The 23,072-nt window shown below is 44.3% G+C and overlaps 9 protein-coding genes across 9 annotated transcripts, besides 33 other annotated features; all 9 read right to left on the reverse strand.

Annotated features, from left to right (window-relative positions):
• Window positions 1–23,072: part of a sequence feature (sequence corresponds to BAC RPCI93-30O21) that runs on past both edges of the window.
• Window positions 2–55: a microsatellite.
• Window positions 74–114: a sequence feature (AT_rich).
• Window positions 361–397: a microsatellite.
• Window positions 567–599: a microsatellite.
• Window positions 633–670: a sequence feature (AT_rich).
• Window positions 757–788: a microsatellite.
• Window positions 891–922: a repeat region.
• Window positions 975–1,002: a sequence feature (AT_rich).
• Window positions 1,021–1,043: a sequence feature (AT_rich).
• Window positions 1,092–1,118: a microsatellite.
• Window positions 1,192–1,284: a sequence feature (A-rich).
• Window positions 1,300–1,331: a microsatellite.
• Window positions 1,370–1,413: a microsatellite.
• Window positions 1,482–1,501: a microsatellite.
• Window positions 1,694–1,776: a sequence feature (AT_rich).
• Window positions 1,824–1,861: a microsatellite.
• Window positions 1,941–1,976: a microsatellite.
• Window positions 2,104–2,145: a sequence feature (AT_rich).
• Window positions 2,325–2,355: a microsatellite.
• Window positions 2,478–2,517: a sequence feature (AT_rich).
• Window positions 2,547–2,574: a microsatellite.
• Window positions 2,650–2,675: a microsatellite.
• Window positions 2,683–2,760: a sequence feature (A-rich).
• Window positions 3,000–3,050: a sequence feature (T-rich).
• On the reverse strand, window positions 3,111–4,568 carry Tb927.4.3770 (protein kinase, putative; the record flags this gene model as incomplete). The annotated part of the gene is made up of 1 exon (XM_839434.1): window positions 3,111–4,568. One exon carries the CDS (start codon window positions 4,566–4,568, stop codon window positions 3,111–3,113), a length of 1,458 nt encoding a protein of 485 aa, XP_844527.1.
• Window positions 4,624–4,669: a microsatellite.
• Tb927.4.3780 (hypothetical protein, conserved) lies at window positions 5,511–5,918 on the reverse strand (the record flags this gene model as incomplete). Its single annotated transcript, XM_839435.1, has 1 exon — window positions 5,511–5,918. One exon carries the CDS (start codon window positions 5,916–5,918, stop codon window positions 5,511–5,513), a length of 408 nt encoding a protein of 135 aa, XP_844528.1.
• Window positions 6,122–6,170: a microsatellite.
• Window positions 6,774–6,817: a sequence feature (A-rich).
• Window positions 6,976–7,050: a sequence feature (CT-rich).
• Window positions 7,051–8,448, reverse strand: Tb927.4.3790 (ubiquitin carboxyl-terminal hydrolase, putative; the record flags this gene model as incomplete). Its single annotated transcript, XM_839436.1, has 1 exon — window positions 7,051–8,448. The coding sequence occupies one exon, from the start codon at window positions 8,446–8,448 to the stop codon at window positions 7,051–7,053; it is 1,398 nt and encodes a 465-aa protein (XP_844529.1).
• Window positions 8,457–8,567: a sequence feature (T-rich).
• Window positions 9,544–9,579: a microsatellite.
• Tb927.4.3800 (hypothetical protein, conserved) lies at window positions 9,960–10,928 on the reverse strand (the record flags this gene model as incomplete). Its single annotated transcript, XM_839437.1, has 1 exon — window positions 9,960–10,928. One exon carries the CDS (start codon window positions 10,926–10,928, stop codon window positions 9,960–9,962), a length of 969 nt encoding a protein of 322 aa, XP_844530.1.
• On the reverse strand, window positions 11,255–14,827 carry Tb927.4.3810 (DNA-directed RNA polymerase II subunit 2, putative; the record flags this gene model as incomplete). The annotated part of the gene is made up of 1 exon (XM_839438.1): window positions 11,255–14,827. The coding sequence occupies one exon, from the start codon at window positions 14,825–14,827 to the stop codon at window positions 11,255–11,257; it is 3,573 nt and encodes a 1,190-aa protein (XP_844531.1).
• Window positions 15,615–15,641: a microsatellite.
• Tb927.4.3820 (hypothetical protein, conserved) lies at window positions 16,202–17,551 on the reverse strand (the record flags this gene model as incomplete). Its single annotated transcript, XM_839439.1, has 1 exon — window positions 16,202–17,551. The coding sequence occupies one exon, from the start codon at window positions 17,549–17,551 to the stop codon at window positions 16,202–16,204; it is 1,350 nt and encodes a 449-aa protein (XP_844532.1).
• On the reverse strand, window positions 17,641–18,117 carry Tb927.4.3830 (hypothetical protein, conserved; the record flags this gene model as incomplete). Its single annotated transcript, XM_839440.1, has 1 exon — window positions 17,641–18,117. The coding sequence occupies one exon, from the start codon at window positions 18,115–18,117 to the stop codon at window positions 17,641–17,643; it is 477 nt and encodes a 158-aa protein (XP_844533.1).
• Window positions 18,559–20,136, reverse strand: Tb927.4.3840 (nucleolar protein, putative; the record flags this gene model as incomplete). Its single annotated transcript, XM_839441.1, has 1 exon — window positions 18,559–20,136. One exon carries the CDS (start codon window positions 20,134–20,136, stop codon window positions 18,559–18,561), a length of 1,578 nt encoding a protein of 525 aa, XP_844534.1.
• On the reverse strand, window positions 21,232–22,593 carry Tb927.4.3850 (hypothetical protein, conserved; the record flags this gene model as incomplete). Its single annotated transcript, XM_839442.1, has 1 exon — window positions 21,232–22,593. The coding sequence occupies one exon, from the start codon at window positions 22,591–22,593 to the stop codon at window positions 21,232–21,234; it is 1,362 nt and encodes a 453-aa protein (XP_844535.1).
• Window positions 22,658–22,851: a sequence feature (A-rich).

Raw genomic sequence — 23,072 nt, forward strand, 5'->3', positions numbered from 1 at the left:
AAAAGAAGGAAAGTAAAGAAAGAAAGTAAAGAAAGTAAAGAAGGAAAAAAAAAAAAGGGGCATCTCACGTCACTTTAAATATATTCATATTCATATATAAATATAAATATTAAACAAAAACAAAACGACAACACCAGCACGGCAATACAAATTTCCTCTTCCCATTGGAATAAACCGCACTCAATTGATCACCGATTTCAGCAACATCATATAACTTTTTTTTTTTGTTCCTTTTCGTTAATTTATTTACAAAATGCGGCCATTGCTTGAAATCGTATTGAGGGCAGTGACATTAAGAAGCGAAACGAAGGCAAATTTTGTTTCTTTTTTTTTTCTCGTTTTCTTTTTCTCCTAAAAGTGATAAAAAGAAAAAGAAAAAGAAAAATAAAAATAAAAAGGGCAAACACACTTTATAAGTTGTTTCACCCGCTAAATCAGAAACGTGCTTTACCGAATGTTTGGAAATATAAATATATGAAAACGCATATGTTTATGTGCTTGGGTGTTTGAGTGAGTTAACACCTACATATAAAAACGATACACAAAATAACCATCATAAATTTCTTTTTCTTTCTTTCTTCATTTTTCTTTCTTTCTTTTTAATATTTTCATTGACACTGTGGTGCTATTCCTATAAAAATAATACATAATAAATAATACATAATAAATAGACAAATATATTAACTTGAAAGTTAATTATACCTAAAATGCAATACTCGCTTTGATGTGTTGGGAGGGATCACTTTCGTTTTGTTGATTAAATTAAATTGAATTAAATTAAATTAGATATTGTTTCGAGCGCGGAAGCGATACAAAAATACAAGGAAACCATCCGGATATGAAACGTAACAAAAATATAAATATCATTTTGAACTTGCGCGCATATTTGAAAGAAGAAGAAGAAGAAAAAAAAAAAAGAAAACTTCCCCCGCTTTCCTTTTCCCATCAACACAAAATATAAGAAGCAGTTGACGTTTATAAAATATCATTTATTTATTTATTCATGCATGCATGCATGAGTTTATTTAATTTTTTTAAATTTTCAACACTAAAGTCGAGAAACCCAAAAAAAAAAAAACAACAACGACAACAACAAAACAAAACAAAACAAAAAAAAAACAATTGAGTGAAGCAACTCGATTTCAGATGGGAAGGTGGAAGGGCAGGTGAGATTAAAAGGTTCCGAGAACCAAAAAAAAACAACAACAAAAACAAACAAACAAAATGAACAGCAACAAAAATGAACAGACGAATACAAGAGAGAGAGAGAGAAAGAAAAAAAAATTGATGTTACAACAATATTATTATTATTATTATTATCATTATTATTAATTGTGCGTATACGTACGGCTATCTACCGACTAAAATAATATATATATATAGATAGATAGATATTGATTCATATTTATATATTTCCCCCCTTTCCCTTTTCTTCCACAAATCAAATACACACCAAATGCATTGTTGCGCTTTCAGTTTACAAATAAATAAATAAATAAATTTTATTTACGTGCGAATTCACGCATTTATATTTATATTTGGATTTGCATTTGTGTGTGGAGCAAAAACCAAAACAATGTTCCTTTTTTTTCTTATTATTCTTATTATCATTATGCCTCGCTCTTTCTCTTCGGACGCACATGTACTCACTCACTCACTCAGTTACTTACTTTTTATTTCTTTCTCTCTTTACAAAAATATAAATATATAAATAAATATAAATTAAAATATCTATTTTTTTCTTTCTTAATTTATTTTGATTTAAGAATTTATTTTCACCGAATGGCACTCAGCCGAGGACAAACAAGACAATTAAAAGCAACACAAACAAACAAACAAAAAAAAACAAAAAAGAAACAAAGTGACTTGCGGGTATGGGCGGGTGGAGGGAAAAATAAAAGAGGAGGGGAATTATTTCGCTAAAACTTCTCCTGACGTTTAAAAAAAAAAAAAAGAAAACAACAACAAAAAAAAAACAACACCAAAGTGACGATTTCTGGCACCCGTATGAGTTGTGCGTTGCAAATGTCGATGGAATTTTTACAAGAGCAAAGAAAAAAAACAATGATATGTTCATATCCTTTATTGTTATCAATAATATCGAATAATATTAATAAATATTACTAAATATTATGAAAAAAAAAAGGATTTAAACTAAAACTAAAACAAAGGGAAAACAAACAAAAAGAAGTTAAAATAATAAAATACTTTGAAATATAACCTTCGCAGCGGCGCATGGCAGCGAATTGCAAATGAAAGAAAGAGAAAGAAAGAGTGTGTGTGTATGGGAGACAGGGCCGCTCACTTCTATCTGCAGTTTGAATATAAATAAATAAATAAATATATATATATATATTTTCCCCTTTTTAATTTATTTTGAATTCTGTTATTTTAGTTAGTTTTTCTTTTTTTTTTTCGTTATTCTGATGGGTCGTCACCTGAAGCGATGACGATTACTCCCACACGCATACGTGACGAAAATATAAAAAAAATTGAATATATATATATATATATTTTCTTTTTCCCTCTTTCTCAAATACGTGTATTTAATTGATTGATTAATTAATTAATTAAACGAGCGAGCGAGCGAATGAGCCAGTGTACTCATAGAGGGATGCCTGCACGGAACCCGTCTTTCCTCCCCTAATGTTATTATTTTTATTGTTATTATTATTTTTTTTTAAATAAAAAACAGAGGCAAAACAAAACCCGAAAAAAAAAAAGAAGAAAAGATTAAATAAATAGTAAAAATAAAAATAACACCCGTGCGCGCCCTCCCAAGTTTGCTACTTGAAATATGTATCTACATTTGTTTTCAGTACTTTTGTTTTTGATTTTTTAAATAAAAATAACAAGTGATCCGTTGCCACTATTGAACCGTGCGCTGAGATAATATTTCGCGTGGGAACCACCTGTACACGCACACAAATACATGCATTAAGTATATAAAAGTATATAAAAATATGAATTTGTGTCTGTTTGTGTGTGCTTTTCGTTCCTTTCTTTTATTTTCTTTTGTTTTGTTTTGCTTCGTTTTTTTTCTTTGTTTTTTCCCTTTTCCTCTTTTTCACTCTCTCATACTTGAGTGATAGAGAGAATATTCCATCACACTATTTACAGCCGGAAACCAAAGCTTTTGTACGTTCACTCACTTGCCTCCATTCACAGTCAATTGGCACATTACCTTTCAACCGCTCCTGTGGAACAGCCTCCAATGCGGTGGAAAAGGCAAATGCCGCTTCGATAATTTTCTCCACCGCGCTCAAAACTTTTCCCGCGCGGTCATCTTTCCCAAGGGAAAGTTTTACATCAAGTTCCGCATTAGATTGCATTGCCCTCAAACTATAGAGAAAAGGATAAACCTTCCGTCTGCGATTACCTACAAATAAATATTCGTGAACATTTTGAATGTGCCGACAGACCGTTTGTGAGCTACACGAGCAGCAATCCTGCAGTTTGTGTCCACCCCTCGATGCAAGAACCTTTCCAAAGTCAACCAAATGGACAACCGTTGGATCGGTTTGAGATACGACTTCAATAATGGTGGAGAGCTTGTCCTTATGCCGAAGATGTTTCGTGAAGGAAGCACAACTGTCAATACCTCCCAGCATTTCATGTGATGTGCGTATCACAGCCGTCGCTCCACGAAGTTTTGTTATTGCAGTGAGGCTCCGTATTTCTTCTATGCTTTCACCCAAATGTTTATCTGGTTGATCATCTGTTATCCATGGGTGATTAAGCAGCTCGCGGGCTGAGGGCCTCTTTGCGGGGTCTCGTGTCAAGCAGCTGCGAATAAACGATTTCCCCATGAGGGAAATGGTGTTCCATATGGGCCCACCAAAGCTCCATTTTCCATCAACGATGCGACGGAATATTTCGCGATGTGTGGCACCATAAAACGGCATCTTTCCAGAAAGGAGAACAAATGTAATAACCCCTAACGACCATACATCGCATTTGTTGTCATACGTCCCCTTCACTGTGCCATAATAACCCACCTTAACAACCTCCGGTGCGATATATTTAGCGGTGCCGCAGCAGGCCTTACCGGGCCCGGTGCTCGCCAATCCAAAATCTGAAATGCACACGTCAGACAACCACGAGGTGTCGTCACTATCGCGTTGGGGTCGAAGAAGAAGATTTTCCGGTTTCAGATCACGATGTATAATCCCTCGGGAATGGATATGAACTAAACCAGAAAGTACATTACGCACCAGATCAGCAGCGATCTTCTCATCGTAATGGCTAAGCTCTGCAATCCGGTCAAATACCATACCGCCACTAAGGAGATCCATAACAATGTAAATGCTCTCTCTGGTCTCGAAGTAATCCACAAGCCGAGCAACATGCGGGTGGTTGCCGATTTGTTTCATAATGTGCACCTCCAAACTCACGCTCTGAATATCATTCGGAAGTGTCATGTTCTTGTCAACAATCTTCACAGCATACGACTCCTTAGTTATACGGTTCACACATTTGTACACCAGCGCAAACGTTCCTTTACCGATCGGAGTCCTGTCAGTCAAGTGGTACTTCCGGTAGAAGGCACTTTCTGTTGTGTATGACATTTCTGCGTTTCTCCTTCTTTTGTTTGTTGTGAGAGTGATATATGAATATGTAAGTAACAGACAAATAGACAAGCAAGTAAGCGACCAAACAAACAAACAAATATATATATATATATATTATGGTCTCCCTTTACGGTAAAAGTGTCACGTTTCTGTCACCGCCTTACGCGTGTCTATATGACTTAAGCCCAAGTGCCCCTTTTAAATAAAATGAATGAAGCGGAAGAAGGAAGGAGGGAAAAAAGATAATAATAATAATAATAGAAATAAGGTGCTTGAGTAAAGGGAGAACAGCAGCACCGCCAACGAAGTACATGCCAAACTCCCTCCCTCTAAATACGCATATTTTAAAGAATCGAAGGAGAAAAAAAAACAAACACAACAACTCCTTCTCTTGTCTCCGTTATTTTTGTTACTATCGCCGTTATATCTTGCCACTGCCTCCGTTCGGTGTGTCGTTCTTGGAGACAATACGCATGTGTAAAGACATCAATCACACACACTTTGCATTCTTTAGAACTCTTCCTCTTCCTCCTTTTTTTTTTCTTCTTCACTACTCAGTGGGCACAATAAGTGATTTTACATTCCAATCGCAGAGTCAGATACTGCAGAACCCTCCGATATTTCTTCAATAGTGAGTCAGATCCAACAATACCACCATAATTCAAACAAAAAAAAAGAAGAAATGGAAGCAAATGTAGCATTTAATATATATATACACTTCAAATGACCCGGAATAAATCTCATGCAAGCATTGAAGCAACAATAAAGTTATTATGAAAAGCGCAGAGAAGGAAACGCACTGCAAGCACATTTGCTTAACCCTTCTCCTTCCCGCACTGCTACGATAATCACTACACTTAAATGTGCATGCAAATAAACTACAATACGATTGAATATGCGTGTGACATATGCTGATTCATGCCGAAGCGAATTGGTTCATCAACTTTCATCGATACCTTTTGAAAGGCGACGGAAGTGCGGCATTGGCGTTGCTCTTTCTTTCAATTCTTTAGGAATGGGACGTCCCTCCCACACCGTTGGTAATTCACCCGGACGCATGTTTTTAAGATAAGGCACCGCATAAGTCCCCAACCATGACCAAAACACCATAAATGCTATAAAGAATTTCCACGGGTATTCCTGCAGTTTCTTTAGACGACTACGCCACGGGAGCATTCGGTTGCGCTCCGCTTCTTCTCTATCACGGCGAAGGGATTCCATAAGATCAAACCGCTCTTTTCCAAGCTTTGCACTACTGACGGCATGATGCGTCGCGCGGCGGGGAAATTTGTGATGCCCCACACCTTTATTGCTTTGAAGCCTAATGAAAAAACGGTTTCTAAACATAATAACAAAACGGGGCTCTTTGGATTCGGAAATAATCACGTGGGGAGGAGGTGCGGTTACATATATCGGTGCGTGAAGTTGTCCATGTAACACAACGCGCAAGTACAAAGCGGTCACCCGCGACGCATGAAATACGCCTCTGCAGCATACGCACCGTACCCGCGTATATGTCAATGATTATATTATATAGACTTCATGCTTACTATATACATATATATAAATATATAAATATAAATATATATATATATATATTGTTAGCACTACAAATAAATATGCCTCATATTATGCACTCGTATGTACAGTCGCAGTGTGCTTTAGTCCCCGCGTCTCGGTGTGGGAGCATCTTTTTGTCTCCTTTTTCTTTCCTCTTCCTTCTACATTAAAGCCGCCACCGACTGCCGGTCATGTCACGCACACAAATTCGCGGCGAACTGATGTTAAGTAATGTGTGAGCCCCTCCTCATCTCCAAAAGTCAAAAACAAAAGACTAAAAAACTAAACTACAAGAGAGAACCACCACCCACAAATCTTTTCAGCAATGTTCCGTTATCGTTTTATGTAAGCTCCCTTCTTCTCTTCACTTTTATCCGTAAGTGCACGTCCCGGTTCCCTTTCGCTTTCCCGGTAAACTTCATGTCCCAAAGGGAAATATTTTGGCAGCACTCCACGTGAATAATACATGTAATTACGCATCATAACAACGACATGATAATGATAACAATATCAACTACGACATGAACTGCGGGGATGTGAATACATTGAGGTCTTAAGGGTACTTTTCTTGAACACTTAACCCTACAAACAGAGGCCAAGTAAATATGTTAACACCAGAACAACTTCAAGGAGCCCCCCCCCAAAAAAAAATAAGAAAAAATAGAGAAAGAGAAGAGAAAAAAAAAGATATATATATGCGAGGTAGCACCCAAATCGAACGAGACCAAACAAAAAAAAATTACCTTTGTGCGGGTATGTAACAAAAACATTAATAGTTGTTTGCGCGCTAACAGTTTTACGTTATCCCCCGTGTTTACCCTGTAGCGACATCACGGCTCTCGTGTTTCTTTGTTTCCTTTCTTCTTTCCTTACTTCTGCTTTCTTTCTTTTTTTTTCCTTCCTCTTCTTCTTCCCTTCTCTACAGCGGAATGACCGACTGCTTCGTGCGAGGGTCTCTTGAGCGGTACATGAGGACATACGCAATGTGGGCTTCACCTGAACCCCGAAGTCGCTTCACATCCTCCTCCGAAACCGCTGCCGTGTTACTGTCATCCAACACCATCCATTGATCCGCGTATTTTCCCCAAAACACGTAATGCCCGCTGTCCGCGCTACGCCCCTTGTGAGATATAACACCACATAATTCATAATAACCGCTGTGATTCCCTACGGTAGTGTTGATTGGTTCCGCAGTGTTGGAGGCATCTTCCGCAGGTGCCGCTTCGTCATCATCCAACTTTGTTTTATTCTTTGCGGCTCGGCGACGCTCCATTTCAATATCCCGCCGCTTTAACACTCGCTTTCGCTCCACCTCCAGTTCAGGTTTGTACTCCTCCGCGCATAGCGCATGAAGGTCAAGCGTCATTGGGAAGGTAACGGGCTTCAAAATCTTTGCCTTGCTTTGAATGTCTGACCTCCAAGAGAAGCGAACCATGTGTATGAAAAGATACTCGGGCATTGCAGCGATACGACTGGTCCGAGTGTGAAGGGCCTCGCGCGCAAGTTTCTCCGAGTGGAGTTTAACCGTTTCATTGAAGGCCGCTTCAAGACCAGCCTCTAAAGTTTCAATTTCTGCGTCAATATTGCACGAAAGCATGAGAAATGGGACATCATGCAATACGGGTTGGTCATCAGGATCATCCTTGCAGACCATTTTTTGCGATAGATTTCCGGTGAAGAGTCGCTTATGTGACTCTGGTAGGCAACTGTTAATACGTTGGAGTAAGGCGTTAAGGGCCTCTTGCGAATCATGTTGCATTGGGTGACCCTTTTCATTAACTTCAGCAAATGTGGGGAAATGGGCCAACAAAATGGACCAAAGAGATGCCGGTACAACTGGATCACGTTTAGTGTCCATCGTGTTGTAGAGCTTCAGAAGTTCGCTCACTATTGGGTCATTCGCATTGAAGTTAAGTACGTCGCGCACTTCAGGAACTAATCGCAGCATTTGCACGGCTGCATTCATGTAACATGTATTCGCAATGTTTTGCAGACCGACCGCCTGTTTTTCTGCAGGATGGGAAGCAGGTGCTTGCACTGCCGAATCCTTGTTCCCAGTAGCCACAATCGGCGTTGCTCTTACAACCTCAGCAGCGGTGCCGATGAGCATTAGCGTTTTTCCGGCCGCTACGCCAGCCGCTTCTAACGTTACCTCGTTATCATTGCACTGAGAGGCTTTTACTCCCATAATCTTTTGACGCTCCACTGGTACCGATGTGAGTTGCTGCAACTGCTCCTTGAAACACTTAACGGTGCTTCTGAGGTCCACCGTAAGTTCAAATGTTTCTCTACCCCATTTCACTTTAACAGGAACCATTCTGCAACTTATTTTATTTTGTTTACTTGCACTTGTTTTTCTTTTTCTTTTTCTTTTTTTTGTAAATTCTCTTTTTATTGTTTCTTTTCCCCTCTTCTTGTTGTTCGTCTTGTTCTTTTACGGGTATATCTGCTTCTCCACACCTTCTCTATCCTCCCTTTATTTTCAGTACTAGTCGGCGTTTGCTACTTGGAGAATACGAAAATGTCTAAATGAATTTGAAGGATCCACTCACAAGAAGGAAACATGAAAGGGTAAAATAACAATAACGATGCACGTAAAGAAAGATATAAATTAAAAGTAAATAAGCTACGTCACATTGCAAAAAAAAAAACTCCACGAGGGTGCCTTTTTTTTTTTTAATTTTCCCCCTTTCCTTCTGCCTCGTCATCACTATTAACTGTCGTTGAAGGATCCGGCCTCTTTTACCTTATCTTGTTACTTTTATCTTACCAACGCCTTTTCACACACCACCATCACAACATCGAAGTAAAACCCTCCCCCTTCAAATAGAAAAAAAAGGAAAGAACATGCTTTCATCCATTCTATGAAAATACTAAGCTGCAAAAAAAAAAATGTGTGTGCAACACGATAAAGTAGTGATAAATTCAGTTTTCACCCACTTTGTAAATGGACACAGCCAATCATGCACAGTGTTGCAAAAGCTGTTGCGAAATCAAAGGGCCCTTCTTGGGTTCCCAAAAAGTAAAACCAACTCAGGCGCTTATTTGCGTTCACCAGTAATTGAAAAGTCAAATAAACCCCAGTACCTTCATTGATGTGCGCTATATAAAAATGTTGCATTTTATAATCCCCCCCCGATGCAACGCACGCCAGAAATACCCCCCCTTTTCCCTCCACCGAAGCGGCGAATGGTTGCACACTTCTTAATGCACACAATAAGTGATCTTCTTTACATGCATTGCAAATGGAAACTTCAGGTTGAAAATTTGAAGAAAACATCAACTGTTGTCCAAAAGTTTATTATGGCACACAGAACGAGACGTGAGCCTGCTCACTTTCTTCAAACCCTAGGTTTCCTCACACTTGCGGTATTTTCGATTCTGCGGGCAAGCGAACGGTTTTCAAACATTGACACGCACACCCACACCCACACCCACACACACACACGTGCGCGCGAATATAGAGGGAGAGAAGGAAAGCAGAAACGGGAAGTGTTGCATTTCCATATCGTTAGATGACGAATAATGGCCAGTATGAAAAGGATGTGAAACATCGTTTGTAACATCTGTGTAAGCTGCCCTCGATATCACCTCAACGCGTTCAAAAATGACAAAGCGTTTCATGCATGTGCCACCCGGTCGTAAGCACCACGGAATCGGATTACAATTGTACAGTTAAGTGCATTGGAGCACCGACAACACAAGCGGTGAAAAGTTTGTCTATGCATTCATTCAGTAATTATAGGCAAAGTTGTTGAGGGATACACATTTGAAGTCTACAGCTACGGCACAAGTCAATAAATGAAGACATTACTAGTTGCATGGGCGTCATGACAGAAGAAATAGTATTTGCGTCTGACACATGTGCTGTTGTTTTTCCCGCACCACTGAAACCTTCGGATCGGACGATAACATCATAAGTTGTCTCTTGAGCATAGCCAAAAGGATTTGCCGTCGACAATGCATGCCCCATGGTGTGAAGTGGAGGGACCTGTGGGTGCGCTGTGATTCATGCGCAAATCCAATAACCTCCTCTGCGGTATACGCCCCAGCGCGTGCAAACGATAAAAAGATTGGGGCCCTGTTGCTTTTTTCAACACGTATCCATGGTTGTTGCAGCTCCACACCGGCCAATGTGCACTGAAGCCCCAACTCACGAAGAACAACCACAAGAACTGCATTCATCACTATGGCTGAGGCTTTCTTGCTGCAAACTAATGACTCGGCTGAGCACTCTTCAACAACCAACTCGCTGACTGAATACCCTCGCTCCTGTAAAACGCTGACGGCAGAACGGAGGAAAGACATGTATGATCTCCTTCGATGCACCTTAGAGACAAAGTCACTGCTTTCAAGAATCCCCCTGATGTCCGACACGATACTTTGCAAACCACATAACGTGTTATTTACTAAAGTTGTCATATCACCATCACCTTTCGCTTCTGGGACTCCTGCGAGCCGCAGGGCCGCGCTCACTATGGCGATTCCTTCAAGTAGCTCACATTCGCCCTTTCGTGTGTACGCATCCCATAGGGCAAGCACCTCTAAATCAAGAACAGAATCAGTGACGTCCTTGACAAAGTGAAAGCCATTCGTTACATTGCATGCCTTTAACGGTGTTTCCTCAAATACTTTACGTGCAATGGAACTGAGCCCGTCACCTTCTCCAACAACGTAGGCTGTAGGAAGGTACTCAGCATAGCGGTCCAAGGCTATGCGACCTGCACCCATCCGCGTAATCATCACAACTTTCTTGAGGACATGTCTATACAGTGTTGGTATCACCCGTTTCTCCATCGGGCTTCATTCTTTTTTTTTTTGATGTTGATTTTGTTTGATATACAAGAAATCATCGAGGCCCCCACAAAGCGTGAAGGAGGTGAGAACCAACCGATGAAGAGAGAGAGAGGGGGGGGGGGGGAAATCAACAAAGAAAGAAGAAAAAAAAAATGCTAACATCCAATCGGAAACATTGAACAATGTCATTTTGTCCTTTAACACAGAAATCAGTAAAATAGCATGTATATTTCTAACACTTACGGCAAGTAAATGGGAAAGATTTTATCAAATCCGTAACGACAACTTACAGAATCCTTACAATCACTTAATTATCCATAACATGGTTACAACGGCCCTGTGCCAAGACGGGGGAGAATCGCCATCGACATCAGCTCTTGAAAGAGCAACTTGCAAGCATATGGCATAAGAACCTGGGAAATATGTGAGTCGTTGTCACAACCTTGACACTTGTACAGATTCTGGTCCGTGTCCGCTGCGCAAATAGTCCCACACATATTGCATACGTGCACGGAGTAATAATCACTTACGCGGAACAACCGCTCTCGAAGCCACTGCGAAGCGCCGTACGAAAGCATGCAATCACGTTCCATCTCACCGAATCGAAGCCCGCCCTCGTGTGCTCGTCCTTCGGTCGGCTGCCGCACCAGCGGCTGAAGAGGTCCACGGGGCCGTGCGTGAATTTTGTCGCTCGATAAGTGCTTCAACCGCTGGTAATATGTGGGACCGAAGAAGATGAGATGATCAAGTGGTAAGCCGGTATGGCCATTGTATAAACGCTCATTGCCGTATCGGTTGAGTTTAAGCTGCGTCAGCGCCTTTCCGAAATCTTCAACGACAACGGAACAAAAAGGCGTGGCGTACACTTCACCGCCTTTATAGCAAGCCACTTTTCCAGCCAGTGTCTCGATCAAGTGCGCTACTGTCATACGAGAAGGGATAGCGTGTGGGTTAATGATCAAGTCCGGTGATATACCATCGTGGTTGAAGGGCATATCTTCTTGGCGGAACTGGATACCGTTAGTTCCTTTTTGTCCGTGGCGGCTACAGAATTTGTCTCCAATGTTTGGTATTTTGATGGTACGGATCCTCACTTTAGTAAAACGATTCCCCTTGTTTTCCGTTAACATCACTCTATCGACAACACCCTTTTCGGCTGCTCTCGAACTAATGCTGCAATCGCGCTTGAGAATTCGAGTGTCGCTTACAGGAGATTCTTCGGACAGGGTTTTGGGCACAGGAATCGTTTTACCCACGATGATATCTCCACCAATAACGGGCATGCCAGGTTTAATGAGGCCATCAGTGTCGAGTTTAGTGTAATCCGCACGCTTTACATGGCACACCTTTCTGTCTGGGATCTCAAACATCTCCCGACCCTCCCGTTTCTTCTCCTCTGAAGCCTTGTATGACCGCCAAAATACGCTCCGGAAAAAACCACGTTCCACAGCGGAGCGACTCATAATGATGGAGTCCTCCTGGTTATAACCTGAGTAACACGCGATAGCGACTATTGCGTTGTGTCCTGCTGGAAGATCGTTGCTTCGCATGTATGACATTGCTTTTGTGCGCACAAGCGGCTTCTGTGGGTAGAAGAGAACGTGGGCCGTTGTATCCATGCGCATGTTAAAGTTGGATGCATATATTCCCATAGCCTGTTTACCCATAGCAGACTGGTACGTGTTTCGTGGAGACTGGTTGTGGTTCGGGTAAGGAATAATGGAGGCACAGATACCGAGGATCATTGACGGGTCCATTTCACAGTGCGAGTAGAAATAGTTCTTTCCCACCTCGCTCGGGACCATGGCGATGAGGAGGGAGTCCTCCTCTTCACAGTCAATGAGCTCGACGTAACCTTTCTTCATTACCTTATTCCACGAAATTTCGCGCCTACCACCCAATGTTGTGGAGGGCTCAAGAAGCTCGCCAATTCCCGCCTTCTGTAACTTGATCCGTGATTTCTCAACCACGAACAATGGCCGCAAACACCTTCCACCATCTGAGAAGACGCGGATCTCGCGGTCCCGAATATCACGTACAATACTTACTTCATTACTAAGCTCCCCGCCGCGGCGCCGTGCACGCAAGTCTCGGAGCAGGCGCTCGGGATCCCCGTGCACGCCGATGAGTGTCCCATTCACAAACACGCGCGCCACACGGACGTCTGCCAGGTCCGAGAGGGCGATCGAATGGAACCCTGTGATGCGCGACTGGACGGCCTGAACTACACCGGTGTGATCACTTCCCCGAGACACGAGGCACATGAGCGCCAGGTTTTTCAGCAGACCAATGGAACCACCCTCCGGTGTTTCCACCGGGCATATGTAGCCCCACTGTGTGCAGTGAAGATTTCGGGGCCGTGTGGCTTTACTGGACGCAGAGATGGGATTTTGAATACGACGGAGGTTACTAAGAGATGACGAGTAAGTCAATCGGTTAAGCGTCTGCGACACACCAGTTTTAATGTTACCGGACTTCAAGTCACCGAAGTTACCGGTAGCCAAGCAGCGCCTCATACCGTCTGTGATGAGTCGATTATGCAAAATACGGCCGAAGCTCACAACACCACCGCGGTTGGTGGAGTAGTCATGCACCGTTTGTGCCATCTCCCTCCTCACCTGAACGAGGAATTGATTTAGCTGAAAGGTTAGAAGAGACCCCGCAACATCGATACGCTTGTGACCCAAAAAGTCACGGTCGGTATCCTCACGACGACCGAGCGCCAACAGCAGCAGCCGGTGCACCATGTAGCCGATGAAGAGGCACTTGCCTCTATCAGCAGCGCAGTCCACCCCCATATGGGGAAGTAAATCCCGCATGAGAAGGTCCTGGGCTTCACGTTGCAGGTTTTCACGGCTGTCCTGCTTCCCGAGGCGCTTGCCAATGAACCACAAGGCCTCATCACGTGTAAATATTTCCAACGTACTTGCATCTTCCATGGAGCCGCGAAGCATTTCGAGCATGGCGACATCTTTTAAATCCGGGACAACTGTCTGCAGGATCTCCTTATCAGATCCCATGTCTAGCGCTCGGAACAAAACAAAAAGCGGAATCAGTTCATCCATTTGTGCTACGCGACATAATAGATTCTCGTACCCATGACCGGGACCACTCTTTTTGTACGGCATTAATATTTGAAGGGTTCTTGGCTTGTTAAGAGAACCTTCAACAATGGATTTGATTTCACATAATAGACCCTTGGGGCGCGTAAACGCGTACACATGGTTGGCTGCTTGACGTTCCTGCGCGATGAGCACCTTTTCCGTTCCATTAACAATAAAGTAACCACCCTGGTCATGTGGACACTCGTTGAGCCTTGGTAATTCTTCCTCATCCTTGTTCAGAAGATTGCACCGCATGGACTTCAGCATAATCGGAATGCGACCGAGTTCCATATTCTGAAGAAATGTGCGATACGGCTGCTCCTCACGCGATCGGTACACGCGAATGGCGAGTGTTACTTGCGCAACAGCGTCATACGTCAAGTCCCGCAGTCGACACTCATTAGGGAAAAGGGGATGCATTTCCGTGCGGCTGAAGCCCGACATTTCGTGGGAGGGGTTTCCCACTACGACGTCCTCCAGGCTCAGGCGGTATTGATCTGGCTCACTCTCCACGTGAACGCCCGGGTCGAACTGATCATCCTGCCTGGGTACAATTTCAAGAAGGCTCCGCGCCATGCGGGGAATACGAAGAAGGAAGTCATTATATGAATCTACCTGCTGGTGCACGAGACCCTTCTCCCTGAAAAACGATGAGATAATCTCCCATATGTCTTCACTGTCAATATCGGCTGTGTTCACGTTCTCCATGCCCGCCACACGATGTATGTCATCAACATCATCATCTGTGATTTCCTCCACCTCGTTGAGCTGTAGAAGTAGTTCGTCGTCCATCATGTACCCCTTTATTTTCCTATTTCTCTGTTCCCTTCCTTTACAGTCCTGTGCTTAAGGCTTTGGAAGATCTATTTCCTTCACTTTTTTTTTTGGTTCTTCAACCACCCTACACCCTCAAGGAACGTACAGAAGTCGCAAACGTGCAAAAGATCAAGGGGCATCTTCAATTAAAAGCAACCTCCAGTTGACATGCGCACTGGTAGGGAATCGTTTGCGCATTTTCACAGCAGGTGGCAAACAACAACCACCAAATGGACTCCAAGAATAGAGAATGATGCAAAACATGGTGGATACAGATAATGAAGAGATGCTGAATCCACCACCCGAACACGCGACACCGCACGTCACACTTAAGCAGAGTTTCAGGTATGTTGCAGGAGACACTTTTCCCCCTCTCAACATCATCGACAAAAGGCATTCATCATTCCTTTCATCCCGGCCTCTTCCACAACACCCTTCATGGGCCTCTCATCTTTTTTCCCATTTATTCCTACCAACTCACCCTCAAGCGACTTGGTGTTCTGCGTTTCCCCCCCCCCCCACCGTAAGATAATGTGTGAATCCCAAGTGGTGGTATTACCTCTTTCATAACCTTGCCAGTGTTGCGCATCCACTGCTGGGAAAGAACGAAGAAAGAACACTGTGGGTTGCATCGCTATTCCCCCATATGTACTTCGCGGGAGTGACGCCATCGAGTAGAGGTTTCAAGAAAGAAAAGATAAATTGTTCGAGCCACATCCGCGTCAAAAGCGTGACAGAAGGCTCCTTGACACGGAACAGAAAAGTTTCCCTCTCTTTCTCTCTCTCTCTCTCTTCACCTCCCTTTCCTGTTCTCACCTCCGCAGCCCGTTCCCGCAATGTGAGTCGAAACATGGCCCGCAGGAAAATGGGCTGAGGTCCATTTTGGCAACCATCTGTGGTCAGTAACAACAACAATAACGAAAAAGAAAAAAAAAAGCAGATCAGAGTACACAATGCCCTACAGTCGTCTCATGAGGACGGCATACCCTGTTCAGGATGAGTGCCACGCCAGCGGCTGTTGAAGTACTCAAATAACAAACATCACATAACTTCCATCTCCCCCAAAGGTAACAACCCACAACCTACAACTGTCGCTCATATAACACACCGTTTCGTCAAGAAACTTTTGGTTTTTTTTCCGCTTTGTTGACTTAGCAGAAGTCCCTTGACACCGACTCAGGGAGCTGATAAATGCGTTTGCATGTAGGCATGCGCCCACGTTCAGAATATACAAGGACCGATTTTACTCCCTTATGTTAACGCCATCAGGAAGTATTCAGAAAGAAACAACCCATCAGGGGTCTGTCTTTCTTCATCCTTTTTTTTATTATTTTACACTCCACGCCACACCACTCAATACCCTTCATCATCGGGCGCATCTCCATTTAGTTGCATTAGCTCCGCTCCCCAACTTCTCCCCACGATAAAAACGAACACCAGGGCAACCAGCGCGGCGCCCCCAAGCAATACTTGCAGTAAGACGGCGGCGCCCACAAAGGAGCTGACGGCGTAGTTGGAGAAGTAATAAGCCAGTCCAGACAGCTCCACACTCGTATGGAGGTGCAAGCGCCTCAGACGCACTTTGGGTTGAAGGCCCTCTTCACTTTGGTATAAAGTAAAATTTATTGCGCGAAGGTGTGGCTGCAGGTACAACGGTGGTTCAAAATCACTGTATACCGGGGTCACAACGGCAACTTCAGTCTCCGGATCAAACATAGGAAAGACATCAGGATTCAGCAGAGGTGCTAACTTTTGGTAACACCAGATAGGAACACAAAGAAACTTAGAAACTGACCACATGAATAGCTCCACTGGCCAACTGCGGGGCTTTTCACCTGTTATCAACGTGAATGACGAGTCCATCTTGAAGAGAACATCCAAAGCGCCAAGGGACTGTGATATATAAGGGTCCTTTGCCATCAGCATTGATGATTCAAGAAACATAGACACCTCCCGTCCAATATCCTCCTTTGCGAATACCAGCTGCATTTTTGCCGCGTACACGCCACGGGCATTAAACATGGGTTTGCGCTGTTTAAAGAGCCCCTCTACAGAAACACCACCATGTGGAAGGAACACTTGCCTATATACACGGGACGGAATAACTAGCGTACTGGTTGCGACTGTATTACGAACTAGTTTTGTTATCAATGACATTTTCAACCCAGCGGCTTCGTTTTGAAGCACCGACACGAGATTTGCATTTACCCCTCCACCCAAACCGACCAATGACGCGGTGCTATTTTCGTCACCTCTATGTAGCAAAGGCGATTCCCTTGTGGGCTCGAGCTGGGAAACCATATTGTTGAGTTTGTGGAGTCTCCATTGCTCCGTTTCAAGGGGCATTGTGTTGAAGCTCAGTGTAAAGAGCTCAGTGCCAGGTGCTAGCAACAGAACATACCACCGGATGAACAGCGAGCCGAGAACTGACGCCACCAGGCACACTAACAATACAATGAGCAGAATGAGGAGCGCAGCTCCCACCGCTGTTAGTATCATAAAGGCTCTCTTAAGTGTGCGAAGCGAAATATCAAAACCTGTCTGAAGTGCACCATCCAACTTTTCCGTATACGGCTGTAGTCGCTCTGTAAGTTGTGCTCTGCATCTTAAGGCCCGTTGACGTAAATCATTCATTAGAGGGGAGGGGGGTCCTTGGCTCACCAAAAGATAAGGTGAAAAAGTGAGAACGGGGCATTTGATCATATATATATATATGTATATATGCACGCACGCTGCAATTGTGCGAAGCACGCATGACAGCTAAAGCATTTAAATGGGTGACACGGATGATTTTACGCCGGTTGCGAATAGAGCAGACATATCCTTGCCGTGTCATCCTTCTGCACATGCGGGTGCGCCACGCACATATGACAATAAACCCGTAGCGTGTCTGGAGAGACACTCGTGAGGCAGTTCTTCCAGTGGGTGATGGAAATCTCTTTGGCGGCAATACACGAGAGCATCCCATGAAGGAAACGCCTGAGCGCAGCGGTGTTTGCACATTCCTCCCCGTTATTTCTTCCGCGAAGATATGTCAGGCCCTCCCGGTAAATTTCGTGCTCCTCCTCCAGAAGGGCATTTGCAAGGTCGAAGTCGCTGCGTATGGCTGCTGCTTTGTTATTACCTACTGCTAATGCCCCGTCGCGCTGCAGGGTTTGAGTGAGTTTCGCTAGTCTGGTCAGAAGTGGACGCCAACGTGAAGGAATTACATCGAAATACTGATGTTGGACGCGTTGTTCTAAATAAGCGCGGACTGTACGCGGTTCCATGAAGAGCTTGGCATCTTATCGATGCAAATAGTTGCAACAGAAGGTTGTTACAGGTAGGTATTGCAAAAAGTAGAAAAAACCCCGAAGTAAAAACAAGAAAAAATTGGGGGACCAATTGCAAGGCAGGAACATGTGAAAGGAGTGAAGCAGCGATAATGTTAAATCAAGAAAGCGAATGGGATGTTGTAAGTGCCAACGCTGGTTTATGTTACTTCGCTTCGTCCTTGCGCGGTACAATTAACAGGTTGATTATTCTTAAATATTTTATAAGTGACCACGACGCGTGTGTTTGTGTTTGCAATGCGTGACAGAGTGGGTTATCACGAAGTCGTTCAAATACCAGGCAACGCACACTATGCCCCCTGACTCAAGACATATCGCTGGGCTTCCACGAACAGGCAAGTAAAAAAGGTTGTATGTGTCCGCATCTCCGTGTTGCGTTCATCCACTTTTCCCTTTACTCTTTGGAGACTTCTTCGTGGCCGGCGGGACACTGATACGATTGTTCTTGGTCTTTAGTTCCCCCTTTGCCTTGCTGTCATCCTCTCTTTGCCGTTTGTTAGTTCCCTTCATTGTTTTCACATTCTCACTTTTCGCGACGTTAGATTCCTCCTTCTTCAGCCCATTCGTGCTCGGACCGCCTGCGTTATTTGAAAGTTTCTTCAACTTGCACACAAAGAAACCGTCCATATTGTGCACGTGAGGGAAGAGCCGCCGGGCGTTTTGCAGCTTGTCATGGAACCTGTGGTGGCGGTACTTCGTCAATCCCGGCCTTCCAAATGGCAGCCCCGTCTCCACAATGGCCACGTCACGCCGGTGGAGCACGAAGTCCACAACCGCTTCATTTTCCTCGACAAGGAAGGAGCAAGTCGAATACACAATGTACCCACCAACCCGCACCGCGTCTATCGCTGAGAGGAGAAGTGACCGCTGCAACTGAGAGGCTCTCTGCACATCTTCGTATTGCTTGCTTGTTTTGATGCTTTTGTCCCGGGAAATAATTCCACTGCCTGTACACGGGGCATCCAATAAAATACGATCGAAGTTTTTCATGACCTTCTCAAACCCAACTCCGTCGTAGTTAGTCACCACGGTGTTTGTTACACCGAGCCGCTGAAGGTTTGCATTCAAGGATTTTGTACGGGGCTCACTGACATCGTTGGCAAAAATGACGCCGGTATTTTTCATCAACTGCGCAATATACGTCGTTTTTCCGCCAGGAGCCGCGGCCATATCAAGTACGCGCTCGTTAATTTGCGGTGCCAGCGCCATTACAGGTAGGAACGATACTGCAGACTGAAGCATGTAATGCCCGGCAAGGTATTCGACTGTGCCGGAGATGGGAACATTAGACTCAAACACCTGGAGCCCTACTTTGGACCACTTTTCCAATGGCTCTACGTTCATTCCACGCTTCACAAGGGCCTGCACCAAGTCACGACGTTTGGCCTTGATTGTGTTGACCCGAATAGTTGTTGGTCGCGGCTTTTCCATTGCTTCAAAGAACTCAACAGCCTCTGTGGGCGAAAACAGGAGAAGAATTGAATCTGTAAGAAACTCATTATACCCGTAGAGTTCCATGATGTCTGCACGAAGCAGCTGCATATAATCTTCCCGCGTTCGCCCCTCTTCTCGCTCTTCCTTAAAATGGGAAAGGACATGGACAGTTTCACCGATGCGATCTCTTAGCTCCTCTACAGTGTGCTGCTGTCCCAGCAGTTGCACCTGCTCTCCATCCTCTTCTTGCTCCTCTGCATCACCGAAGAGTGTTGGTTTGGCTGTTCGGGACCTGATGTCTCCCTCCTGTTCCGCTGCAGCCTCTGAATGTAACTTGTCCATCTGCTGGCGGAATTTTATAGCTTTCGCCTCAAAGTCATCATCATCTTCCACTTCTTCACCATCGGAAAAGTAATCACTTTCTTCTTCCTCGTAGGATCCGAATTCTTCATCGTTGTATTCGACTTCTTCATTTTCCTCGTATGGCGCATAGTTGCCACTGATACCGCCATTTCCAGACATCACGTCGGAGTTATCAGAGCCTAACTCTTCTAAGTGGTGTTGTTTCCGCTGTGCTTGTGACTTTTTCGGGCGGTTTTGGGTCGCGTTTCCGCTCCCTCGCTTTATTTTTGCCACAGGTACCTCCTTTTTGGAGTTCTTCACCTTTCGATCCGGCTTGGACATAACAGCTTACTTCGCTTGTAAATACGGAGAGTAAGAGCGCATTACGGGGAAAGGAATCAAAGAAGGAGAATGTAAAGTGGGGAAACTCGTGGAGAGTGGGGATTGGGGGAAGTGTTTCCACACGGGAAAGATTTGTGGGAACCTGAAGAGCAGCCTGCATTCTTTCCCATTTTCATCTAACCCATTCTACATGCCTCCCGAAATCGCAACAGGTGGTAAAGGTTTCTTCCACTCCTGTAAGTACAAGAGAGCCACCTGTCACCTCTTTTCTCTTTACTGATCGTTCCCACAACATATGACGCCCGCTGCAAAGGTTTAATGTATTATACGGCACCCACAGGACATTTTTACCCCATAAGCGTACCGGCCTTTCACCGCCGCAACAAACATTTATGAAGATCGTGCGGCCTGCACGCGGTGGACCATGAGAAATATCGTACACTCGTAAGCTCGATAGACTAACAGCGCACGACATCAGCCAAATCGATAGCAAGAAAAGTTGTGTGCGAGGCCCGGACATTTCCCACCAGTAACCAATCAAATGTGTCCGACTCACTAAGCACCACCACTTCGTTCTCCTATTGCACTGTGGAAAGAGTGAAGCCAGCCATTTTTGTCCGTTACTCGCTCTCCAGCGCGTTGTCTGCTTCCGGTACTGCACGGTAGTTCTAAACTACCTTAACGGTTTCGCAGTGAGCGAGGAAACACAAAGGAGAAGGTAGAAAAACTTCCATTGAGGGTATGTGAACCATCGAACGGAGAAGCCTTAACAGCAAAGCTTTACGGAATCACTATGTACCCTCTTCACGTTAAAGGTGTTTAATGTGCGCGAATCCCTAATCGATTAGCAACTCGAAGGAAATGCAAACTCTTTATTGATTAAATGGGATATCATGGAAATAAAAAAAACATTTACTTTCTCATACGCTGCGATTAATTAAGAAGAGAGTCCCCTTTGAAACACTGAAATGATTTTGTGCTGTTATCTTTACCGCATGACACAATCTCCCCATTACCTGAGTAGGTCACATCGAGTACGCCATCCGTATGTGACGTATCAAGAGTCAACAATGCGTTCGTGCCACAGCGGAGGTCCCACAGTCGGACAGTGCTGTCTTCGCTGGCGGTGGCGAAAAAATTCCCTCCGTTAACTTCGCCTTCGTCAGGGCGCCACAGCCACGAGGCCGCGTATAACCACTGCTTGTGCCCGCTAAACACTTTCACGCTGCCCGTGCTTTCACCAACGCGGGTGTCGTACAATCGCGCTCGGTTGTCTGTACATGCAGCGATGATCAAATCACCACCACCACCACCTCCTACAGTCCTTACGGCGAGCCCCTGCACCGGGTGGTCCCCTATGTACTGTTTCTGAAGCACCGCAGTCTCCACGTCCATGCACTTAAGTGTACCGTCAAGACCGGAGGAGTACAGGAGGGCAGCACCCTTAGCCGCAGAGAAGCGGCACGAAAGGGCCGGCCGCGTGTGATCTGTGAATGAGACAAGTGGCTCCTTCGCCGAGGGTTCTGTGGCTCCGTCCACCACTTGTGACCATTCGAACACCTTTACCGTACAATCCCATGAGGCGGTAGCCACATACTTTCCCGCCCCCGGGGAAATGTCAATGGACTCTATTGCATCCGTGTGGGCCTTCACAGAGCTGAGAAGTTGAAATTTCGATGCTGTAGCGTTGAACACCCACGCCGCCGCTCGTCCATCTTTGCTGCAACTCACGCAATAGAAGTCTTCTAAAAGACTGGAGCGTGCTCGTTTCTTCACCGAATCACGAGTTGTGTTTGTTGCTGTACTCCTTGGTTTCATTGGGTGGACAACGACCTCTTTCACGCACTCGTCATGATGCGCTCCAATCGCCACACAGTCGTCGGCATCCCAAAGCCGGATGCACCGATCATACGACCCAGTTAACAATAGTTCGGAATGCCCCACGAATGGCACACGTACGCTGCTAACCCAGTCATCGTGTGGCAGATGCGAGCTTTCCTTTGCCTGCAACGCGGGCGTGTATTCGACGTTAACGAGTTCCTCCGTACTGACACCTCGCCGGCTCAGAAACTTCTGCAGCGTAGTTGTGATATATTCACCATTATACAAGAAGTCAAACACTTGATCATTAACCGAAAGAACGCTCTGAACAAGCACGTTCAGCCCTTCTGGAAGCACATTCAATGGCACAGCATAGGACTCTTCCGGCATTGCTTTCGCATAGCTGTCAGTAAAAAAAGTTACCATCACATGGCCAACACCCGTCGCCGCGGAGGAAATAGCTTCTTCTTGCATCAGAACAAGCAAATTCACGATTACTAAGCTGAAGTAACCTCAGGTGGTGAAGATATTTCCTATTAAGGACAGATAAGAGAAGAAAAGTAAAGCAAAAATAAGAGATAATAATAAAGAAAAAGAAAAATAATAATCAGAAAAATAAGATAAATCACTCAAAAGCACACTGAACAAGCAAAAACAATTATAAAGCAATATATCACTAAAAACAAAAAAAATGAAAGATAAATTAAAAAAAAATTAACCTGCAAAAATAAACCATTCCTCCAAAGCTTTAACATCACCCACAAACATAACGACAAAGTTAAAAATCACATAGACATAAATAGTTCTTATGTAACAATTAACAGAGCAAAACATGATAAATTTCACACCCTCTCCAAAAAAGGAAAAAAAATTCGACAGAGCTCCACAAATTAGGTTGGAGGCCAACCTTACCATTTTCGTACCTGGCATACTGAAGGCAAATGGAAGAAAAG

Source organism: Trypanosoma brucei, chromosome 4 (genome assembly GCF_000002445.2).
Source record: "Trypanosoma brucei brucei TREU927 chromosome 4, complete sequence".
Taxonomy (NCBI): Eukaryota; Euglenozoa; class Kinetoplastea; order Trypanosomatida; family Trypanosomatidae; genus Trypanosoma; species Trypanosoma brucei.